General features: G+C 42.4%; 1 protein-coding gene across 2 annotated transcripts; it reads left to right on the top strand.

Annotated features, from left to right (window-relative positions):
• The first annotated feature begins 2,727 nt into the window (after window positions 1–2,727).
• Window positions 2,728–22,597, top strand: LOC125301213 (G-protein-signaling modulator 2-like). Of its 2 annotated transcripts, none has more exons than XM_048253593.1 (14): window positions 2,728–2,921; window positions 12,528–12,749; window positions 13,127–13,262; window positions 13,443–13,582; window positions 13,720–13,843; window positions 14,033–14,148; window positions 14,234–14,389; window positions 16,973–17,081; window positions 17,247–17,403; window positions 17,883–17,959; window positions 18,207–18,383; window positions 19,498–19,654; window positions 21,397–21,608; window positions 21,822–22,597. In XM_048253593.1, exons 2-14 carry the CDS (start codon window positions 12,529–12,531, stop codon window positions 21,981–21,983), a joined length of 1,944 nt encoding a protein of 647 aa, XP_048109550.1. In that variant the 5' UTR covers window positions 2,728–2,921; window position 12,528; the 3' UTR covers window positions 21,984–22,597. The 2 variants fall into 2 exon arrangements, with proteins under 2 accessions (XP_048109550.1, XP_048109549.1); XM_048253592.1 differs by lacking the exon at window positions 2,728–2,921 and adding an exon at window positions 11,212–11,601.
• The last annotated feature ends 98 nt before the right edge of the window (window positions 22,598–22,695 follow it).

Here is a 22,695-nt window from a genome sequence, read left to right as displayed (position 1 = left end):
TTTTGAAATTGAGAATGTGTTTGGTTGGAGGTGAAAGTGAAATGTTTTTTTAATTATGGACCTAGTTTTACCATTGTGTCATTTTTCTTTTTTTCTTTTTTTACTCTAGAGAATCGAACATGTGAACCAATATTTTACAGGGAATTTTGTGGTTTTCATAAGTGGACACATTGAGGGTTGCAGTAAAGCAATGGACTTTTAATTTAACAGCACTCTGTAACCAAAAATGTGAGCGCAGGCCACAGCAGATAATCAAGTTGCAAGAATTCTCAGCATTCCAAAGTTAGTCCTAACCATTTTGGTCTGGAGTGTAGTTCAGCAGAATTGCTCTGTCCTTGTTAACATGCCATACTGTAACCCCTGGGTTTAAATGATGTCTTAGGTTTGGATAATGTAGCTTTACCACTAGATTCAATGGCCCATAGATGCCAAACCAGTTCTTTAACCTTTGCTGCATACATGCGATTGGGGTGGAGGGTGACAACATTTGTTATTGAAAGTTGTTGTGTTGTAGTGAATGAATGAATTATGGGATAGGTTACTTAAGAATTCAAGAATAAAGATATAAATATAGATAAAACATAGTAAGGGTTGACAAAAAATGCACAGAAGCTGTAATGTGATCTTGTGCAACAAAGCATTTTCTAAACGTGTCTGTTAACCTGTGTGAATAACAGTACACATGGGAGATATTACCTGTGTGTACGTGTTGGAGAGCAAAATTTGTGTGTGTTTTGAAGACTGTGTGCGCAGAGGAACACGTATTGAATGAACAAGGCGTGTTTCTGTCCTCACAAGTCACACAAAGACAGAAGAAAGCCACTGAAAGATGACACGAAACATGCCCCACTTTCCCGCAGAGGCATGTGCCCATGTGTAACATTTGTATAGCTGTATTTGGGACTTCAGGTCCATTGGGAAGGAGATTGTATTCCACAGGTAGTGTTAACAGGTGAGCATGGTGTCTGAGCGCCACACGGTGTTGGTCATGAGACTCGCACTTTTGGATAAGATGACCTCAGACTACTGCAAGAAAACATTTTTGCCTACTTCCTTATTTTTTTAATTACCACAATTTTCATTTGGCCTCCACTGCCAGCCACATCTTGAGATTGGCTTGAGCTCAGTATTTTTACACATATCTACAGTATATTGCTACACAGATACAATCCCACACCAGACAGTTTACAGGTCATTTTTGTGTTGAGTGGGTGTATGGCGATCAGTCATACAAGTCTAGTCTTGCTGACTTGATTAAAATGCCAGAACAAGGTTTATTTTCTTTGATGCATCCAAGAACAGTTATATATCTAACAAAATAGCAGAACCACTGGTAATATTTTCAAGTGTGTTTTCTGCAAAATCTTTCTGATTACCTGTGGGTGGAAGACTGCTTCTTCAGTGGTCCACCCTTGTTTGATTCTATCTTTCTATATGCTGCATTATTGCGACCATGGCATACTGTTGTTGAAGCAAATTAGATATTATGTATAAGACCAGGTAAAAGGCTCCCCAGTTCAAGGCTTAAAATATTGCATTGCTTTTCAAAATAATTCTAGTTCTAGTCTTCCATAGCCTGAAAATACCCATCTTCCATCAATTTTAACATGGTTTTCGAATGTCTCCTAATTTGGGAAAATTTGACATTCAGAAGTGTTAGTTACATAAGAACCACATCAAACAATAAAATAATAATATTAAATGCAGAGCAGAAAGAAATATATGAGGACTTGAATGTTTGTTGCAAGGTTCTCAACTCAGCTTTCCTCTCACCCATTTATCAGATTATTAGGGCTATGTATGTAAGCTATGTCGAGTTTCTTCATTGCTGGGAGAACATCAGCCGTGGCCTACTGGTTAGCGCTTCGGACTTGTATGAAGTGCCCTTAAGCAAGGCACCTAACCCCTCACTGCTCCCCGAGCGCCGCTGTTGTTGCAGGCAGCTCACTGCGCCGGGATTAGTGTGTGTGCTTTACCTCACTGTGTGTTCACTGTGTGCTGAGTGTGTTTCACTAATTCACGGATTGGGATAAATACAGATTCCAAATTTTCCTCACGGGATCAAAAGAGTTTATATATATCAACTTGACTTGTCTGGAAAGCTCCCAAATGAGGTGTGCCTCAACCCACGCTCTGCAGCTGTCGCGTTTTTAAAACTGGGCATTGAAATTACGCATTCAGTATTTCCATTTCATCTAATAACATTTTTAAAGTTGGACTTTCTTGGATGGGACTAGGCCTACGTCTTAGTGCTTGAACAAAAAAAAAAAAACTAAGCTATGCCAAATTAACGCCCATGGTCTGACCACATAGGCTTATTCATGCTTTCCATGACCACACCAGAATGAAAGTGAGGCAGAAGCAAATGTGCCCGGACAAACTGCAAGGAAACGAAAAAGTGTTCTATGGACAAGTGAAATATCATCCTGCATTACTTTGCCGTTCCAAATTTCAGTAGGCTTATTGATCTGTCTAATCGAGAAATACATGTGCAAAAATAATTTATGAAAGATAGTGCTTGGTGATGACAGTGGTGTGATTTAACTATTTGAAACAATGTATAAATCAAATTGCTACAATGTTGCCCTTTTGTAGCCTAATTACCACAGAATGTAGCGCAACAAAACATTACAGCTGCAGTGAGGGATATTATTATGGGCGTGACCTGAACTGATTTCTTTGGCGTGATTGGCTAACATCAGTGCCAGATGAGCAAGTTTCCTCAAGTACAGCACAAGGAAGATATAGGGGGAAAAAGTTTGAGGAAAATGGCGAAAGCGTAAACGTTGAAGTCCATGAAGTCTACTGTGACACCGCTTTCACTTACGATGTAGGCTACCAAGCCAATCACTGGAAACGGATCGACCTATTGCCTTTTTTTCGACAAGCTGGAGAATTCCGTCAGCTATAATTCCACAAAGGTAGGTTAGGCTACATCATTAGGTATCTCGAAAATGCAGCTGAATGCTCAACCATGTTTACGTGTTGTCAACATACATACCTACCGCAGTCGTCCACAAGTCCAACTTTTGGTAACAGGCTATACAGGTTATGTGCATGTTGGTTGGACATCAATTCATTATACCAGAATCATACTTCCCTTAGCCTTATTATTTTTTTCTATTTGTTTTAATTCACAATTCACTGTGCTTGTCAGAGCTACTGGTGTTGCTCATTCTACATCCTACAGTACAGAGTAGTGTAGGCTACTTCCCTCTCATTCACTTACTCTCACACACGTACTCTTTATTTTGCTCTCTTTCTCTCACACACTTTTCTTCTGCTCTCTCTCTCTCACACACACACACACACACACTCAGGGATGGATTAATTTGTTCTCTGTTGTGTTTGAAACACTTCTGCCTGTATCATGGAGTCTACCTTTACCATCTAAGTGATGAAAGTAAATGGTCTGGTCTATTTATTCTGTGGACAAGTCAGTATATATACTCTTTTGATCCTGTGAGGGAAATTCCCCTTCTGTGATGGTGTGACTGAAAGAGAAGGACCAGGGCGGTCCTGTAGGGTAGGTAGCTAGCTGGACAAGGTACTGACTTTAGCACTGCCGTCTAATTTGTAGTGGTCCTCCAGCTTTCGGTCAACCATCTCAGCCAGCTGTTTGCCATACTGGACTTTTAATGACTTCCTGAAACACAGACACACACACACACACACACACACAGTTAATTATCTCTTCTCCATCAGTCAGTCTAGCATTCTAGATGATCTGAACTAAAACATGCTTTTTGTTTTAGCTTTTTGTCTTTCCTTCAATACTGTGGTTGGTCCCTCTGTCCTAGGCTCCTGATACTGGCACATGATAACAGAAGCTTTGTGTTTACAATGAGGGACTTATTTCAGTGGGCTGGGGGGCCAAGATGTCCATCTCCTCTATTGTCAATAGTTCGCAGCTGACAAGACCACAGTTGCTACACAACTCTAACTGCCATGTTACAGGATGGAAAAAAATCATCTTAAAAATACAGGAACCAAGTTCCTTTCATTTCTGTCTAATGGCACATTTTCCAAGCAGACCCTGGTTTCTCACTCTGCCAGCCAGTACACAAATGTTGTCTAGTAGTGTCTCAATCACAAGACCTTTGTCATCAGTGTGATGTATTGACTAAGATGTTTTTCCTGAAATGTCACCGTCAAAACAGATTTTTAGTGAATACTCTTGTGGAGTCACTCTTCTTGAGTTCTTATAACAATAATCAATTGAACTGGTTTTCCATTTTTAAACACTGATCGTTCCCTGGGTAATTCTGCCTCTGGGCCAGCTGCCCTGAATATTTAAAGAAAACAGACCACTGGTGGTGGAGGACCGATCACATGTCATGGGTCAGAAAAGCATATAGTGTAAAACAAAGAGTCGTGGCTGAATCAGAATTTCTCTAAACATTTCTGTTTTTGGATGGATACTATTGTACTAGGAAGAGCAGTGGGAGAAGTACTTTCTTAATATTTCAGTTTATATTCAAGCCCTTTGGTGGTGGCAAGTGCCTTGTACTTGTCAGATGTGCTGTCAGACCGCTGCAACAGGTGCACCCCTGCTATGACTTGCTGGAAAAGAACACTATGTAAAATGCAATAGCAAAAAAAGCGTCATCGGTAATAGGGTGTAGCCTAGCTGTTGCTTCATCTTTCCAATGAACACTGCTATGACACTAATGTAAGCTTAACTCGTCTGACTCACTCACATATCTTCTACCACATACTGTACTCATTGGGAAATGTCTCTTAGTTGACAAAAACATGCTGCTTTCAGCCTAGCTGATACATCCATTGATCCCACAATGCAGCCCAACCTCTGGGGTACATTCAAAGGGTGGGGATCTAGACTAGAGTAGACTGGAACCGAACCAAAGTGTGGGGAACTAGACAGCTGTTACTCTGTCCCACACCCATGACTTTAATGGGAACGTGTCCCAGAGATTAGTGCTGATGAGTAATGTGTGAACTCCATAAAACGGAGAAGTTCCAGGCTGCACTGGCCGGCGGTGAACATTTCTTGAATGCAAAATGCACTGCTTCCCTTATCAGTCGAGTCATGCCCCACAATAACTTATGGGAAGTGTAGGCTACTTCTGAGAAGTTCCTCATTCCCCCTTGTTCAACCTTACTCAAGCTTTTCATTTTGAGGAGAAAAGTGGAATTATGCAAGGTTGTAAATGCCTCTGTTTCCACGAATGGGTTATCATCAGGTAGTTTCAGGAAAAACAGACTGGCTATTTAGGCCATTTTCTCTTCATTTTCATAAAACCATTAATAGTAGAGCATCTTGCAGGCCTAACTGAGAGGACGTCAAGCATAATGATTGACTAAATGTAGGCTTGTTGTAGTGTGAAAAACATTCCAGTGCAGTTTTTCTTGATCGCTTTAATGCTTGTGTCAACAATTAACATCACGTTTTCAAAACAAGTAACACGCAGGTATAAACAAAAGTACTGTGGTCAAAATTACAAATTATGCTTGCAAAAGGCTCTTACTCTCTCACAACATTTAAAACACGCAACAAAAGCAAATTGCGCCTTCAAACAACACATCTTGCAGTCATATCACTGTGTGATTTCAATCAATCATTACACACTGGACAACAAAATGCAAAACATAGTCCTCAAAATTAGGAGTTTCAACCATTTTTGCTATGTCTGTGCCATTTCTTTCTCATATTTCTGGTGTCAGAAAAACTGTGAAAAGACTTTGTATACTAATTGTGTTCATTCCTCCCAATATGTAACTGCCATTGGCATGTAAGACCTACAGTAAGCACCTAGACAAGACAAATTTCATTGAACTACAAATTATAATTTTTCATTGAAAATAGACCTACAGTGAACACCTGGGCTTTGTGAACAAGCTGTACTGTTTTCCTCATCAAATAGGCAATACAGTACTTTCTCTAAATGTGCCTTAGAGCCATACTTGCAAATAGCAACACAGAACAGACATGGTATCTTTTAATGGATAATGAATGCTTGCTGATTGAAGAATTGTGCAAAGGAGTTTCACGCAGGTGTATCAGAGATTCAGACTTATGCAAGGAATCTCTACCACCTGTGAATAGATGTTTTAATTTTGTTTAGCACAGGGAAACCAATAGAGTTTGGGGTCTTTGAATGGCATCTTTGTTACTGTAACTGTGCAAAATGGGATGAGAAATGTGTAAACCCAGTGAGAATGATTCATTGGTGTATGTGGTTGTGCTGGAAATCTAGGAAGAAGAAGAGCAGATAAAATTATTTTGTGTCAGATGGGAATTCCTGAAATAGAGGACGTTCAGAGCGAGTGAACACCAATTTTTAAGACGAAGAAGACTTCTCGAAAGGAATAGCAATTCAATTTGTGTGTGTGTGTGTGTGTGTGTGTGTGTGAGTGAGAACGGGAGGGGGAAGAATGAAGCCTTGTGAGATCAGAGTTCTCGTGTGTCCATTACTCCGTCATTCAGCTGGTCCCCGCCTCTCCAGCTCCTGCGTCCATCCCCACCTTTAGAATATTCATGCCATTCTTTTTCTCTGCGTGGGTCCATTCTCTACCACAGCTTTTGACCAATTCAAGATATTACCACTCCTCTCTACATACTCCATAGTAGCCTACTCCCTTTGTTTCAAATGGAATACACATCTTTAGGGGACTTCATCAAGACTTGCTCTTCCGTGGACGTGACCTCTCTTCTCAGTATGCATGAAGAGGAACAGCACTATGACGTGCGGTGCAGGTAGGACAAGTGGTTCATGCCTGTTTAACACACACCTGCTCAGCTAGGTAGACATGCCTACTGTGAAATACTGACTGAGGCAGTCGTTTTGATACTCACTTAATCAGTCAGGTGGTAGTGTGGGTAGCAGTTCTGTCCTCGTAGTTAAAGCAGCCCGTACAGGAACAAAGTTTGCTGGGTGGCATTGCTAACATTCTCAGATTGACGCTACCTCAAAGGTACATTGTTGTGCAATAGTACAGCAGAAGCCAGGAAAACGACCACAGTGGTTGGTTCAAGTTTACAGAGTGGTAAGAAGAACATGCTTCGGGCATCAAAAGCAATTTGTAGCTTTTTTTTGTCAAAAAACTGCTGTGTTGTACAGTTTGAGAACATGAGCTTCGTTTCTGCCAAGCTCTGCATCAGCCAGTCTGTAGCCTTAATGCAGATCTTGCCCTTGGGAGGGGGAAGTAATTAGTGAAGTAGCCTCTTGATGGTAATGGATTGCTGTGGCTGGTGTGTGTGTGTGTGTGTGTACAGACAGCTCACTGCAGATGGTCAGCTTTGACACAAGACCCTTTTACATTGGTGATCGAAGTCCATCACCTCTTAAAAGCCCTCTTTGCTGTGTCTGTGTGGTTATGTTTATGCACTTGCTGATTGATTGTCCACTGTGATGTGTTGTGATCAGCTCCCTGCTCCCTATCCATAGGTCTGGTTGAGACTAAGTGTGTTTTGAACACTGCTTGTTTAAATCATTCCCTGACCAGCTAATTTCATCAGTACCACTGAGCAACACACTTTACCATTAATCTTGTGTGTCATGACATCTTATTTCAGATTGTAAGTCACAGCACTGACATCCAAGTACTGTCATGAACATTGTAATACATAAAGCACCCGGCAGTCATTAAATTATCCTTTTGACATTGGCAAAAGAACATGATCAAATTCAGTGCTATGAAATCATTCCCTAACCATCTATGCCACAGTGCTAAGTCCTTCAGTAGGGACACAGTCTCAGTAACCTGAGTGGGCACTTGCGTGGGAACAAGGTGAAACTGAGCTGTCTGTCAGCCAAGCAACCTACGGGTCACCTACATTTTTAATGGCTCTGTTGAAACTTTGATGAAGTTGAGGGTATTCTTCTGGCTCACCCAGCGTCCTCGACATGGCTTGAGTGTCCTTTTCTAGAGGCACACCTGTTCCTTACACACACCTGTGTGTGGTTGGGCTATTTATCTGTGGGTTATGCTCCCTGGAAGCTCACCTGTCCATGTTTGTGTGACCAGATCGGGTTGGGTTCCAGCAGATCCTGCTTGTACCACACAGGACATTGGAATTTATGTCTGTGAGAGGTTGAAAGTTGTGTGTGTGTGTGTGACACCTCTCTCATTCACACACATACACACACACACACACACAAACATGCATACACACACTCTTGCTCTCTCTGTCAGGTTAGATGTTTGTCTCCTGGAGAGAACATACGGTGGGGAAAAGTATTCAAGTATTCAACACGTCAACATTTTTTTTTATTGTGTCTATTTACATGACATTTTCACCAGACATTAGTATTAACTCAGGAAATCCAGATATATAGAGTATTCACAACATCTAAGTCCATAAGTAAAGTTATGTGTAATAAAGTGGAATGACACAGGTAAAACTATTGAATACACTAAGAAAAACAGTACACCAAAGCAAGGAAAGGCAAGGAATGAGCTGAAATCTGTAAGTAATTAGAATTATCTCTTCTATCTGTGCAACATAATATAAACTATATTGATATTAAAAGGCTAGAAAATGTTTTTTCCTTACTAAAGTTTCACACAAGAAACATCTCATGATGGGTAAAAGCTCTCCCAAGACCTTTGCAACCGTATTGTAGCAAAACATATCAATGGAACTGGATGCAGACAAAATCTTCCAGTAAGCATCATAAAGGCCATTATCCGCAAGTGGAAGGAACATCACTCCATCATCATCAGAAGAGAAGTCCAGGAGCCATGGCCTTTATGTACGCTCACCCAAACACATCAAAACATGTTGAAGCTTGTTTAAAGTTTGCTACGCAACATTTGGACAAGCCTATGAAATACTGGTCAGACGAAAGCAAAATTAAACTTTTTGGCTGTCATACTGCACGCCATGTTTGGAGGAGAACTGGCACTGCTAAATACTAAACCCTAAACACAATACCGACAGTAAAGTTTAGAGGTGGAAGCATCATGGTGTGGGGCTGTTTTTCATCTCCTGACACTGGAAGATGTCATATTTTATTTCTATTTTTAAAGCACATTTATACAAAGTGCAAAGTACTGCTAATTGAAGGAACAACGAATGGTGCTCTTTACTGGGAGAATCTTGCCATCCACCAGGATGATGAGGGTGAGGATATTCCAGCAGGACAATGATCCAAAGCATACAGCAAAGGAAACTCTCAATTGACCTTATAAAAAGCAAATCAAAGTGTTAGAATGGCCCAATCATGTACCTGACTAAATCCAATAGAACATTTGTAGAAGGAACGAAAAATCACGGTTCGCAAGAGGGCCTCTCGGAATCTTCAAGATTTAAAGACAATCTGTTTGGAAGAACGGGCCAAAATCCGACCTGAATACTGCGGCTGATTAGATTCTTCATACAGGAATGAAGCTGTCGTTACTAACAAAGGCTTCTCCAAGGACTTCGACGCAATTGGATAACACTACGACGGTCATCTGTTTAGCTTGCCTTTGGCCCGCCTATATCAGATACACCGATGTGATTGGCTCCCTGCGATACAAGTGGCAAAAGTAACGTGCATCATTACTCATTGCCAATTCAAATTGTGCCCTTGCGAGAACGCTGAAATTTCCGGGGTATGTGAATAGCCTCATTGGAAAAATATTTACTAAAAAATTGTTCCCCACTGTATGCTTTGATGCATAATTGAGAGGGTGTTGGAGGGGTTTTGTCTCAAGCATGGAGGGCAACAATTAGACAGCTGACCGAAGTCTCTCAGTAACTTCAATGGCTTATGACGGATTAGCTCAAAGTAGGGGTTGGTGATTTTATTGTCTGGTGTTTAGATGTTTCACAAAGTTACAACTAACTCAAGTATTTCTTTTGTTTATGTGTGTGTGTGTGTGTGTTTATGTGTGTGAATTTGTGTACTTGTGTATGTGTGTGAGTTTGTGTACATGTATTAGAGTGTGTGTGTTTTTGTTTGTGTGAATTTGTGTACACGTATTAGTGTGTGTGTGTGAATTTGTGCACATGTATATGTGTGTGTGTGTTTATGTGTGTGAATTTGTGTACTTGTGTATGTGTGTGAGTTTGTGTACATGTATTAGAGTGTGTGTGTTTTTGTTTGTGTGAATTTGTGTACACGTATTAGTGTGTGTGTGTGAATTTGTGCACATGTATTAGTGTGTGTGTGTGCTTATGTGTGTGAATTTGTATACACATACAGTATTAGTGTGTGTGAGTTTGTGTACATGTATTAGAGTGTGTGTGAGAGAATTTGTGTACACATATTAGTGTGTGTGTGTGTGTGTGTATGTGTGTGAATTTGTGTACACGTATTAGTGTGTGTATGTGTGTGAAAGCCAGAGGGAGTTATGGCATTCTCCCTGTGCAAAATGGCTTAGGCCATGTTGTCCTGCCCCACAAACCACCCTGCTACCTGACCACTCGAGCAGCTGAAGGCCTGGGGAGCTGTGGGTCTAGTGGCCTCGCAGCCCCAGGCCGTTCTAGGACGGGGACAGACTCTAATGCACTCAAGTGGATTTGACCGGCTTGGCCTCAGCTCACCGACTACCACTGAAACCCATCTTCTCCATGCTTCCTCGGTCATACGTCATTAAAAGGTGCAGATGGAGCCTACCACAGCAGGGAGTGCTGCCTCTTGTTGAAAATGCCAAAACACATCACCACATTCACAATAGCAGGCTATATGCCTCTAAGTAAAAACATGTTTTAATATATGTTCTTTTAGAAAGCCATATGGTGTGTGGCTGCTCTGAACTGTCTTTGTTCCTTTATTGTGACACCACTGAGCCAGTGACCTCGGGGTGGGGTCGTGTAGGATTTGTGTGTTTATTCAGGCACTTGGAATAATGCGCCATCTGAAGTTGTGTTGGCAAAGCATATTAGCTGCTACTCCCCTCACGCAAAGAGAGTCAAGCAGGATCTACAGCCCGGGACAAAAAGTGTTTTGCTGCAATCACGTATCAGAAGGGGTAGAGAGAGAACGATGTATTTATCCCTCTGATTCTTTCTTTCCAACTATTATTTGCTGAATGGATTCAGCAGAAAAATAATCCATTTGTCTAAGTGGAGGTAAATACTGGTAGTTCAATTTAAAAGAGAGAGTTTTAAAGAGAAACTTGTAGAATGACAAGTGGACATGGATTGAGCCGGAGAGCAGAACTGGTGACAGGGAGGGGTTTGGTAGCAAAGGCTTAACCCAGCTTAATGTTCTCTGGCCACTTATCACTGCGAAACCTAACATTACTTGTGGCGGAGCAACAACAAAAGATTTGGGAGATTTAAAAGCCCTCCAAGGGGAGCAGAGGATGTGGAAGGGGGAACAGTAGCAGCACTTTCCACCCTGAAACAGAAAGGACGGAGCGCTGCAGTCGCGTGCATTGGAGGCAGTCCAGAGACAAGAAGCCTCTGTCAGGTACAGTTCACGGTACAGTTGAGATTGGTCATCGTCAGGGAGACGGGGATTATGTCATGGGAATGAACGTGCCTGGGCTGTGCTGGAGGCGAGCGTCATGGCACAAGCCGCCTGGCCCCCCGCGGGAATCTTCCAGTTTGCTCTCTGGTACACGCCGCCGACGAGCGATGAAGAAACTGGACAGGTCCGTCCTGTTCAAGTGCTTTGGGTGCCTGCGCAGGAAAAAGAGTGAAAGGTAGGAGACCGCACCACAGGCATCCACAGCACTGACCTCTACTGGGAGAGAGTCTCCCCCTCTCTCTCATTTTCAGAGTACCCAGTATTGGTCAAGGATAATTGAAAGGCTCAATTGGCAGTGCTATTGACCGTATGTACGGCATCTGCGTTCAGCAATATGCAGCAGTCCCTGCATAAGCTGCTTCTGTTTGTGGAGGGAGGGAGACATTGCATCAGTCTGTACAGGCTTCTTCATACCTCATGACATCGAGTTTAGAGTCATTTAGTGTTCATCTGTTATTTGGTCAAGCAAGCTGTGGCTTTCCAACACTGCCAAGTAAATCCTGTGGCATAATCCCAGTAACACTCACTGCCATTCACTGGACTCAAAAAGTGTACCAGGGGAAACAGCAAAGCAGTCTTGGTCTAGTTCTTTGAGCTGACTTCGGGTCAGTGCGACGGCGCATAATGGTCACTGCTGAGTGGAGCTGAGGGACTGCCAGCTCAGTCGCTGCTCAGGCAGCCCCTCATGAGAGGCAGGAACAAACAGTCTGCTGGGAGTGAAACGGAAAAGTCTTTGGTAAACAAGCTGTTATAGCCTCTGGAAGGGTGGAGGGGACGTGCAGTGCCGTTAGCTCACGTGTGTGTGTGTGTGTGTGAAAGAGAGAGAAAAATACTGTAAAGGGTGTAGATGTTGGCTTTTTAAAGATTTCTTTTCATTTTTTATTTTAGGGAATGAATTCATTCAGTGACATTTATTTAGGGACTCTCAGAATTGTTTTCTACCAACTCCAGGCTGCTTTTAGTTACTATAGGTGCCTAAATTGTCTTAAATTTAACAGCAATTCTTTAACCCCTATGCGTTTTCTTACCTTTGCAATATGCTTCATGGGTGTCAGTTTTACTGAACATTTTTAGTTTCTTTCTCTTTCTTGCTGTCTGTAGGATGGAGGCGTCTTGTCTGGAGCTGGCTCTGGAGGGCGAGCGCCTGTGTAAGGTAGGCGACTACTGCGCTGGCGTCTCCTTCTTTGAGTCGGCCATCCAGGTGGGCACCGAGGACCTGCAGATCCTCAGTGCCATCTACAGCCAGCTTGGCAATGCCTACTTCCACCTGCATGACTACACTAAAGCCCTAGAGTACCACCGCCATGACCTCACCCTGACCAGGTACGCCAACAGGAGCTGCAGTCAGGATATTCAGCTTTTTTAGGGGCTATAGGAGGAAATTTACATGGTAAAAGGAAAGATCGGGCAGCTTTGTATTGTGCATTTCACACCTTTCCACTTAAACATAAAATGCAAAAACTGGAACACAGATGTTGCACTTGCTACTGACAACTGAGGTTTTTCAGGAAATATGTGTAATTTGCAGTTTAACTATGTTATAGCCAGGTAAATTGCACATAAATAAAGCAGGTATGATCACTTGACTGGTTGATAATGATATTATCATTAATGGAATTGTTTAAATTACTTCCATCTATGTATTTGTCAAATATAAATATTAAAATGACACGGCAACACATTTCTGTCCCTTTCTAAAGGACTATCGGGGATGAACTAGGAGAGGCAAAGGCCAGTGGTAACCTTGGAAACACACTGAAAATTTTGGGCCGGTTCGATGAGGCAGCGGTTTGTTGCCAGAGGCACCTTGACATCTCTGCAATACTCAATGACAAGGCAAGTCTCATGCAGTGGTACTGTATACCCAAGAGTCATATGTTACAGCTATCACCTGCTTATCACTCCCAGAGCTTTACCAGATGTCCTACTTAATAAAGTTATTCATAATGTTATAGGACTAGGTATTTATTTTCTTTATTTATTTTCTTGTGTGTGTGTGTGTGTGTGTGTGTGTAGGTTGGGCAGGCCAGAGCACTGTATAACTTTGGGAATGTGTACCATGCCAAGGGAAAGAGCATATGTTGGAGTGGAATGGACCCTGTAGAATTTCCGGAAGAAGCCCGGCTAGCACTGAACAAAGCCATTGAATATTATGAGTCAGTACTCAACGCTCATCAGTGGGATGATATTGTGCCTTTTGCACTTGATTCATTAGATTCATTGCAGAGGATGTATTGTTTTTCTCATTTTTTCTTTCTCATTTGTTCTTTTCACTGTCTTTTTTTTTCCCCAGGGCTAATCTGTCCATTGTCAAAGAGCTAGGTGATCGAGCAGCCCAGGGCCGAACCTACGGCAATCTTGGCAACACTCATTACTTGCTGGGAAACTTCCAGAATGCAGTAGTGGCCCATGAACAGGTAGAGAACAAGACAGATGTAATTATAATCGTGAAGAGAGAAAATCTAACATGCCTACAGTATATGATACATACATAATTAGACATGTGTGTAAAGTGTAATCTCTGTCCTCCAGTTAGATGTACATAAATACATGTCAAATCTCTGCCTTTCTCTCTCTGTTTACCTCACCTATTTCTCTCTTTCCAGCGTCTTCTGATTGCTAAAGAGTTTGGAGACAGAGCTGCTGAGAGGAGGGCCTACTGTAACCTTGGAAACGCCCATATTTTCTTGGGACAGTTTGAACTTGCGGCCGATCATTACAAGTACGACCATGTCAAAACCTTAGTGCTGTGTGTGTGTGTGTGTGTGTGTGTGTGCTATGTCTTAAATTGTGTTTTCTTTTTCCAGACGCACACTCCAGCTGTCTCGCTCGCTGAAAGATCGTGCGGTGGAGGCCCAAGCCTGCTACAGTCTAGGCAACACCTACACCCTGCTGCAGGATTACAGCAGAGCCATCGACTACCATCTGAAACACATGCGCATCGCTCAGGACCTCAATGACCGGTCAGCGCACACACACACACACACACACACACACACATATATATATATATATATATATATATATATATATATATATATATATATATATATATATATATATGGATAGCGGTAGCCCACAGTCCTCTGAAAAAGCACCCAAGGCAGGGGCATCACTAGACCCTTTTTACTGGGGCACGTGCCCCAGTATTTATAAGCTGTGCCCCAGTAAAAATCTCACGTTCAACTAGGGGGGCAGTGCATTCATGTAAATTGATAATATCGGGGAAAGAGTGGATGCTTTTTACACGCAGTTACGCACTGCCGTTACGGGTAGGCCTATTCTCCCATTCCCGCTTCTGTCACATCCAGAGCGTGCAAGTTCGAAATCAATGCAGCCTTATGAAAGAGGCGTTATTTTTGGATCGTGGACTTTCTCATTAACCTTTTGAATGCCATTTAAATCCAGAAAGAACACAAACCAGTCTTCGATTTTAAAAAACGTAAGCATAAGCATGGTGAACTGAATAGAGGCCTACAGTAAAATGGTGTCATAGCCTAACAAAATTTTGAATACTTTGAAATTTTGAATACTTTGAAATTGGGAATACTTTGAAATTTCACTTTTGCTTTGAGGTCGTTTGTTAATAAAGAGTCAAGAGGTGCTTGAGGTGTGTAGATTTGTTTACAATTTGTTGTGATTTGATTAATTTGTTTACAAACAAATCAAGAGACAGGAGAACAAGGCTCGACAATAGTGTCTGTGCAAATGTGTGGATAACTTCAGTCAAGTTGGAGAGAAATGGACAGATTCGAATGAAGCTAGGCTATGGGATTATGACGTTAAAACTGAAGATGCACAGTCGGTAAGCTCCAATATCCAAAGTGGGTGATTATAACAGGGTTTATTTAATAATGTAGCCTCATGGATAAGGTAATGCCTGCCTGATACCTGACGAAGACCTCTGGTCGAAAACGTTGTAGCCTAATAAAACACGCTGCGAGCTTATATAACAGTGTGCGGGTATTTCTTTATTTTTTCATATGTTGGCTCAGCCTTATAGGCTACCCAGTACCTGTTTCGTTTTTTGTATGTGCGTGCACTTTCATTCAATGAATGTGTAATGGGGAAAAACATAAAGCTTATCGGCGTATTAAGCACCGAATTTTATACTGTAATGTTAATTTGTAACATTCTATACATGTATTTAGAATTAGGCCTACAGCCGACATCAAGCAATTTGCTGTTTTTCACTTTATAAGGCCGCTCAACCTTAAAGGAGAATTCCGGTGTGATATTGACCTAAAGTGTATTGAAACATGATACCGAGTGTGAACGTAGCCTCATAGCCCATCTCGGCTTGTCCCCTGCACTCCAAAAGCCATCTTGAATTTAGTCACGATAAGTCGAGCAACAAGTAAGAATGAACAGGTATGATAAGGGATCAGATTCCAAAAATAATTCAGTGGAAATGCATGGATTCCAGTTTCTTCCAGTAGCAGCAACTGGAATCCATGCATTTCCACTGAATTATTTTTGGAATTTGATCCCTTATCATACCTGTTCTTTCTTACTGGTTGCTCGACTTATCGTGACTAAATTCAAGATGGCTGCAAACGCTAAACTTTGTGAAGATACTGTCTGTATAAATCGTCTTGTAAGTAAACTACCAGTGCTTTTTCAAAGTTCTCAATGTCTCGTTTTAAATGTCAGGGCCCTCGAAGTCTACCAATGAAGTGTGGAGATACATTGAGCCTCGTAAATGGGTGTAAAAACAGTTATTTATTTGCATGGCTAGCCCGATGCGAAGCACCACTATTGAAAAAGCTGTTGGTAGCATCGGCTAACTAAGCCCAGATTTTGGAGTGCAGGGGACAAGCCGAGATGGGCTATGAGACATACGTTCACACTCGGTATCATGTTTCAATACACTTTAGGTCAATATCACACCGGAATTCTCCTTTAATACAGGAACCCAACAACCAAACCCCCGACAGTGCGTGTAAATGACAGATTTAAGTTAAGGGGAGAATTCGTGCAGGCTGAATAACGCACTTATACGCACCCTACGCAGATGGGAGATTTTGCCCCAAAGTGCTGCAGACTGATGCCACGTGCCCCAGTAACGTCTTAAGTCTAGTGACGCCTCTGACCCAAGGTGATGCTCCACCTTGCTTTATCTTGGCCATTGGAGTGGTTGTCTGACAAACCTCATGGATGGATGTCTAAACACCCCTGTTAAGCACCCAGACATTTGCATGCTGATCTTAGCTACACCTGTAAAGGTAATTAAAAAATGGTGGTGAAGCATCTAACTGGGTTCCCATCTTGAAATGGAAATGTTTGCCCAACTCGACATAATACATTTTTTAGCATTTGTAGAATGTTTGAAACTACCACAGGGGTGACCGTGTAACATTTTGGGTCAAACACTTCAAACACAACAGGATTAAGTTAAGTAAAATGTTTAGCTTAAGATAACATAAAAAAAAAAAAAACAAGTAGACATCTCCCTCCCTGTCAAACTATGTCTTTCTCGTCCTTCCTCCCTAGTCTTTAAGTCTTTCCTCTCTCTTTACTCACCACTTTCTCATCCTTCCCTTTAGGGTAGGGGAGGGCCGAGCATGCTGGAGTTTAGGGAATGCTCACACAGCACTGGGCAATCATGAGCAGGCCATGCACTTTGCCCAGAGACACCTGGAGATCTCCAAAGAGGTGTGTGTGTGTGTGTGTGTGTGTGTGTGTGTGTGTGTGTGTGTGTGTGTGTGTGTGTGTGTGTGTGTGTGTGTGTGTGTGTGTGTTGGCTCCCCCTACTGATGAGGAATAACACTTACACATCTCCCCTGTCCTGTGCTGACGTTCTCCGTGTCCCTCCCCTAGATCGGGGACCGTAGTGGCGAGCTGACGGCCAGGATGAACATATCGGACCTGCAGCTGGTGCTGGGTCTGAACCACAGCAGCAGCAACTCCCATCTCAGTGTGCACCCCGGCAGCACTTCGCTCATCAACACCTCCGACCTCGAGTCCAGCCCTCACGGTGAGTCCCCCGTTATCGCCACAGCGGCCCTTTAGTCCTATAGTTGTGCTACTTGTTAAACACCTAAGCTATGGTCTGTAGTCTAACTTACTATATGTGTAACCATGAAATAAAGTAAATGGGCTCCATAAAGATGGCCAATGTTACAGGGAAGCTACACCGGGCGAGTGACTGAAGCGTTTCATTCACGACGCGTAAAGTCCATTATAGACGACTGGTCTATTTTTTTTGAACATACGCACCACTACCATGTCTGGTGTGGCCACTTCAGTTATGTGCCTGGTGTAGCTTAGCCCTTATACTGTATGAGTTAGTGTGAATGGGGAATTGAGAGCAAGGTGTTAAATACAGTGAATGGCAGCGGTTTGGAATACAAATATCATGCAACTTTGTTTTTCTGGACCACAAAGAAAATGGTCTTTTGTTGCATTTTAACTGAAGAGTTAAAAAAATAAAAATAAATGTCAATCATTTTTCAGGAGCTCGACCTAGAACCGGAAGAAGGCCCAGCATGGAGAATATGGAACTGGTCAAACTCAACCCTGACAAGAGTGCTGTATGTGAATACAAGAAAGGCCTACAGACATACTGTATAGATCACACTCACACTCACACTCACACACACACATATATATATATATATATATATATATATATATATATATATATATATATATATATATATATATATATATATACACACACACACACACATACACATACTTGATCTACAGCACATCTACCACTACTAACATAATGTTATGATGAGCTGCCTGAATTCACAGCCCCATCCTCCCATGCAGGAGCTAAGGGTGGAAGGAGACGCAGCCTCCCCTACCGCCAAACCCTCCATGGCCAAGACGTCGTCCAGGCTCTTCTTCATCCGCCGGCTCCGTGGCAGGAAGCCCAAGCGCAGCGGCTCGGGCAAAGTCTTCCAGGACAGCAGCCCATCGCCCAACACTGATGCTCTTGGCTCGAAGGTAGGACATTTTTAGCCAATCTGGGTGCGTTTCTAAAGGATAGTTGGCTAACCTCCATCACATTATTTGGAGTTAGAACTGTCATTCTTGACACTTTGGTGTTTCTAGAAAGGTTAGTTCCAATGTTAGTTCCTGAACACCCTCCAACAGAGTATTTCACTTATCATAACATTTTTAATTATATTCATTCATCTTTGAGTGCAGGGGTGGAACGACAGAGTTTGCAATGGTGCTCAGACACGGCTGCGTCCACAACATCCACTCATTTACACCTGCGTGTGCGCAGAGGATGTAATTAAGAAAATATTTTGACACTACAGAAACATTTTCTTCCATTGATAAGTTGGTTGTGCATTCTCAATAATTGCTCTAGTGAATGTGCAGGAGACGGTTTCCCAAAAGCCTTGTAGGCCTAAGAAGGTCCCAAAGTCCCTCTTACAAACGTCTTAAGATAAATCGTAGAAAACTCCCGTAAGTGTGTGTATCCATCGTTATTGGGAAACTGGGCCCAGGACTATTCTTTACAATCATCATTAACGCACTGCATCATTAACGCACTGCAGTGTTCACTGCAGTGAACTTGAATGATCAAACACCACTTTATAGACACAGGTGTTACAAGGTCGTTGTTTGAGCGAAATCCATGGTGGTTTAACAACGACACAGCTAATTTACGCATCCCTGAAAGGGTTTATTGTAAAACTCCGGTCTGGTCCTTGAGTATGCTGAAGATACTGCTTATGATTAATGATAAAAGCTGTGTTTTTTTAAGGTAAGTTTGAGGAATAATTAAGATTTTGGACACTGACATCTGTCATCTGAATTTGTGTAAAATATGTCTCAATGTTGTTTTATGTTGGCTAGTCATGAATATATGTAGCAAAAAACAAATGTGTATCATACACAGGATAATGCCAAGAACAAACAATACACCATTGATACTTAATCCTCTTTAATTAAACTTTTCACTTGTATATTGTTTACTTATCATTGTGCGCGTAGCCTTAATGACCTGATTCTCTATAGGTGAGAGGTGGCATATTCTTCAGGCCTGTTCTCCTTAGGTCTCAACAAAGATGCATTTGAAATTAAACTTCTTCTCTTCTTCTTGCAGTATGCCACGGATACTCTCGGAGATGAGGGTTTTTTCGACCTCCTCAGCCGTTTCCAAGGCAACCGCATGGATGACCAAAGGTGCTCCATACAAGATGGTCCCAACTGTACCCCCTCTACCTCCCCCCCTACCACCCTGTGCGTAGCCTCAGAGACATGTGAGTTAGCCCCCATCCCTACTAGCAGGCTAACCTGAGTGCTTTTGCCTTCAAAGGGGTGGGTGATGTTACTCTTGTTCTTTTATAAGCTCCTTATAAGCATCTGAAGAAATTAATGAATTCCCCATCACCACCCCTTTGCCAAGGCCATTTTTGCTCATGTATGGAACTCCCTTTACTTTTATTTGTGCAGACATTATAATGTGCATACATTCCTGTTCACTGTTAGTGTTTCCTAATACCTAATATAGAGATGGATGTCTCCATGTTTGAGGGTAGAAGTCTGTTTGGCCATTGTGTAACTTCGGGCTACAGAACTTCAATGCCAAAGTGCATTATCTGTAAAAATTCCAAACTGAGAATGTCAAACAGAACAGCTTTTTATGTTTTTGTTTTGTCAAGTGAACTAGTGTAGTAACTTTCAGCTACAGAAAAGTTACATTTTGTTATTTTTTCAGAGATTCAGAGAAAGACCATGTTCAGTAAGCTACTGTTACGTACCATGTTCAGTAAGTTACTGTTACTTACTGCACTCTGCCTTAATTTCACAGTGCATTTTTGCAGATACTGCAAAACAAACATAATATCTCTGGGAAATGTAGTATTAGAACAATAAAACTCTAACCAATTGAAAAGAAAATATGGCACTTTCAATTACTGCAAAAAAATTTGCATTTTGCAAAAAATGTAGATCCTGGATTTTGGCTTTGTATGGACAAAGATCAGTCACATGTGTAGTTATCTTTGTTTAACTTTACTTACACACCTGTGATCAGATGTAACCTTGTTGGTGGAGCAGTGGTAGCACCACCGCCTGTGAAACCCGACATAGCTAGTCCGTGGTGCTTTGGATGAATGCAACTTTTACGATGAGTGAAAAGGATGTTTGTCTAGATAAATGTAATAATTGAGTGGAAGAGAAGAAACAATGTTCAGTATCATGTCACTATGGCCTTGAATAGCCCCCAAAAATCTGTACAACTGAAATCAGGTGCCACCATTGGAGCTGTAAAAGTCTCTGACACTATGTCCTAATAGGATCCGAGCGAGCGACCGTTTTATATAAGTGTATATATACTCTTTTGATCCCGTGAGGGAAATTTGGTCTCTGCATTTATCCCAATCCGTGAATTAGTGAAACACACTCAGCACACAGTGAGGTGAAGCACACACTAATCCCGGCGCAGTGAGCTGCCTGCAACAACAGCGGCGCTCGGGGAGCAGTGAGGGGTTAGGTGCCTTGCTCAAGGGCACTTCAGCCATGGCCTACTGGTCGGGGTTCGAACCGGCAACCCTCCGGTTACAAGTCCGAAGCGCTAACCAGTAGGCCACGGCTGCCCCCAACAATCAACCTGTATGTCTGTCTACACTGAATCCGTTAAATATGCCCTTATATTGCGTCATATTTCTCATTCAAAATAGCAGAGCAACGCAAGCGACAGAAAGAAAATGGAAATGGGGCGTCCGACAAAAGTTCTCTCAAAACGCTGCGCTGCTCGCGTTGCTTGCAGCCAGGACACTCCAATTGAAAACAATGCAATTGAACAGATTTTATGGCTAATGTTTGCTCGCATCGCATCCTGTTAGGACATAGTGTGAAGCATTGTTACAGGGTCTTTTTAAAAAAATGTGGTATTGTTAAAGTGCCCTTACAGATGCAACCTGACCACAAGGTTGTGGAGTTTCCCATCTCACCCCTGCAGATCTGTAACCATAATCCCTTCCTTCCTCTCCTTGCTCAGCTACTTCCGCTTCAAACTTCCCAGAGGGCCCGGAACAGCCTGGGCCCTTTCTAGACCTTCTGGCCAGCTCTCAGGGCCGGCGCCTGGACGACCAGAGAGCCAGCGGAGGCAGTCTGCCAGGCCTCAGCCAGGCTGTCCTCAGCCAGCTAATAGCCAGCAGTGACTGCAATCGTCCTGATGAGGACTTCTTTGACATGCTGGTTAAGTGCCAGGTGATTGTTGATTATTCACTCTGTTCTTGTTGTATTTTTGTCTTATTTTTTTTATTATTTTGTAATATTATTCACTCATTTGGGATGCCTCATACAGGAAGTAAGAGTTATTAACTTCCCATATTTGTTTTTTCCTGGTGCACTGCTGCGGTTTGTCGCAGTCCCTCCTTGTTCATTCTCTCACTTTCTTTTCTCTGGCGTGTCTCTCCTCAGGGCTCCAGACTGGATGATCAGAGGTGTGCAGCGCCTCCTCCCCCCACCAGGGGGCCCACTGTGCCTGACGAGGACTTTTTTAGCCTCATCCTGCGCTCCCAGGCCAAGCGCATGGATGAACAGCGGGTGGTCGTTCCTCCTCCACGGCCCAACCCAGACTGACGTCTCTCTCCTCCTCCCTCTATGCCCTGAGTCTGGTAGAGGAGGGTTGTCATAGCTGCAGAGGCCCTGAAGATGTTGTGGCCTGACTAAAGCGAGGGCTTCCCCAGACTGGGTCTCGAATGGGTTACTGTCCCCATCTCTGATCCATGGATCACACCCTGTGCTGCAGGGTAAAGCAGAGAGCTGTCTGCATGTTCTATATCTCATCAACTCCACCTATTCTTGAGCTGTTTTACTCCTTTTCTCATATTCTGTCTCGTTATTTCTGATCCTCACGGGATTGCTCAACATACAGGAACAAGGACAGTAGCTGAACTGCTGAATCTGATCAAATTTTATTTTGTATATGAAGATGAATGGATGGTGTGAACTGTGTTATTATGTTGGTTTTATTGTAATTGTATGGTTTTAAGTCCCAAACCCCCTTTTTTAAATAGCAGGTCGTCCTCACACTGGCCAGGGTGAGATTTTGACTAAATAATAATTTGCACCTTTTGTAAATTGGAGGATGTAATGGAGAAAGCAAAACATGTAAAAAAGTAACATGGTATTCAATTTTTTGTATGACTTTTATACTACTTAAAAAGGTTTTGAGGAATAAAGCCTCCATTTTATTCTGTTGCCCTACAAATAGTGACATTTCTTTGGTCTGAAGATCTAAAAGGTTTCAGAACTCTCTGTGATTATTGATATCAATGCTGTCATCAGATTG

The sequence above is a fragment of the Alosa alosa genome, chromosome 9 (genome assembly GCF_017589495.1).
Source record: "Alosa alosa isolate M-15738 ecotype Scorff River chromosome 9, AALO_Geno_1.1, whole genome shotgun sequence".
Lineage (NCBI taxonomy): Eukaryota > Metazoa > Chordata > Actinopteri > Clupeiformes > Clupeidae > Alosa > Alosa alosa.
Note: the sequence above shows the minus strand (reverse complement) of the source record. Positions and strands in the feature narration are given on the sequence as shown.

Bases quoted from the DNA above. Each gene is read 5' to 3' on its own strand.
- LOC125301213 (XM_048253592.1), top strand. From the start codon at position 11,423: ATGGGAATGAACGTGCCTGGGCTGTGCTGGAGGCGAGCGTCATGGCAC. The intron at 14,149-14,233 runs GTACGACCATGT...TTCTTTTTCCAG, and splicing joins CTTGCGGCCGATCATTACAA to ACGCACACTCCAGCTGTCTC. The intron at 19,655-21,396 runs GTGAGTTAGCCC...CTCCTTGCTCAG, and splicing joins GTGCGTAGCCTCAGAGACAT to CTACTTCCGCTTCAAACTTC.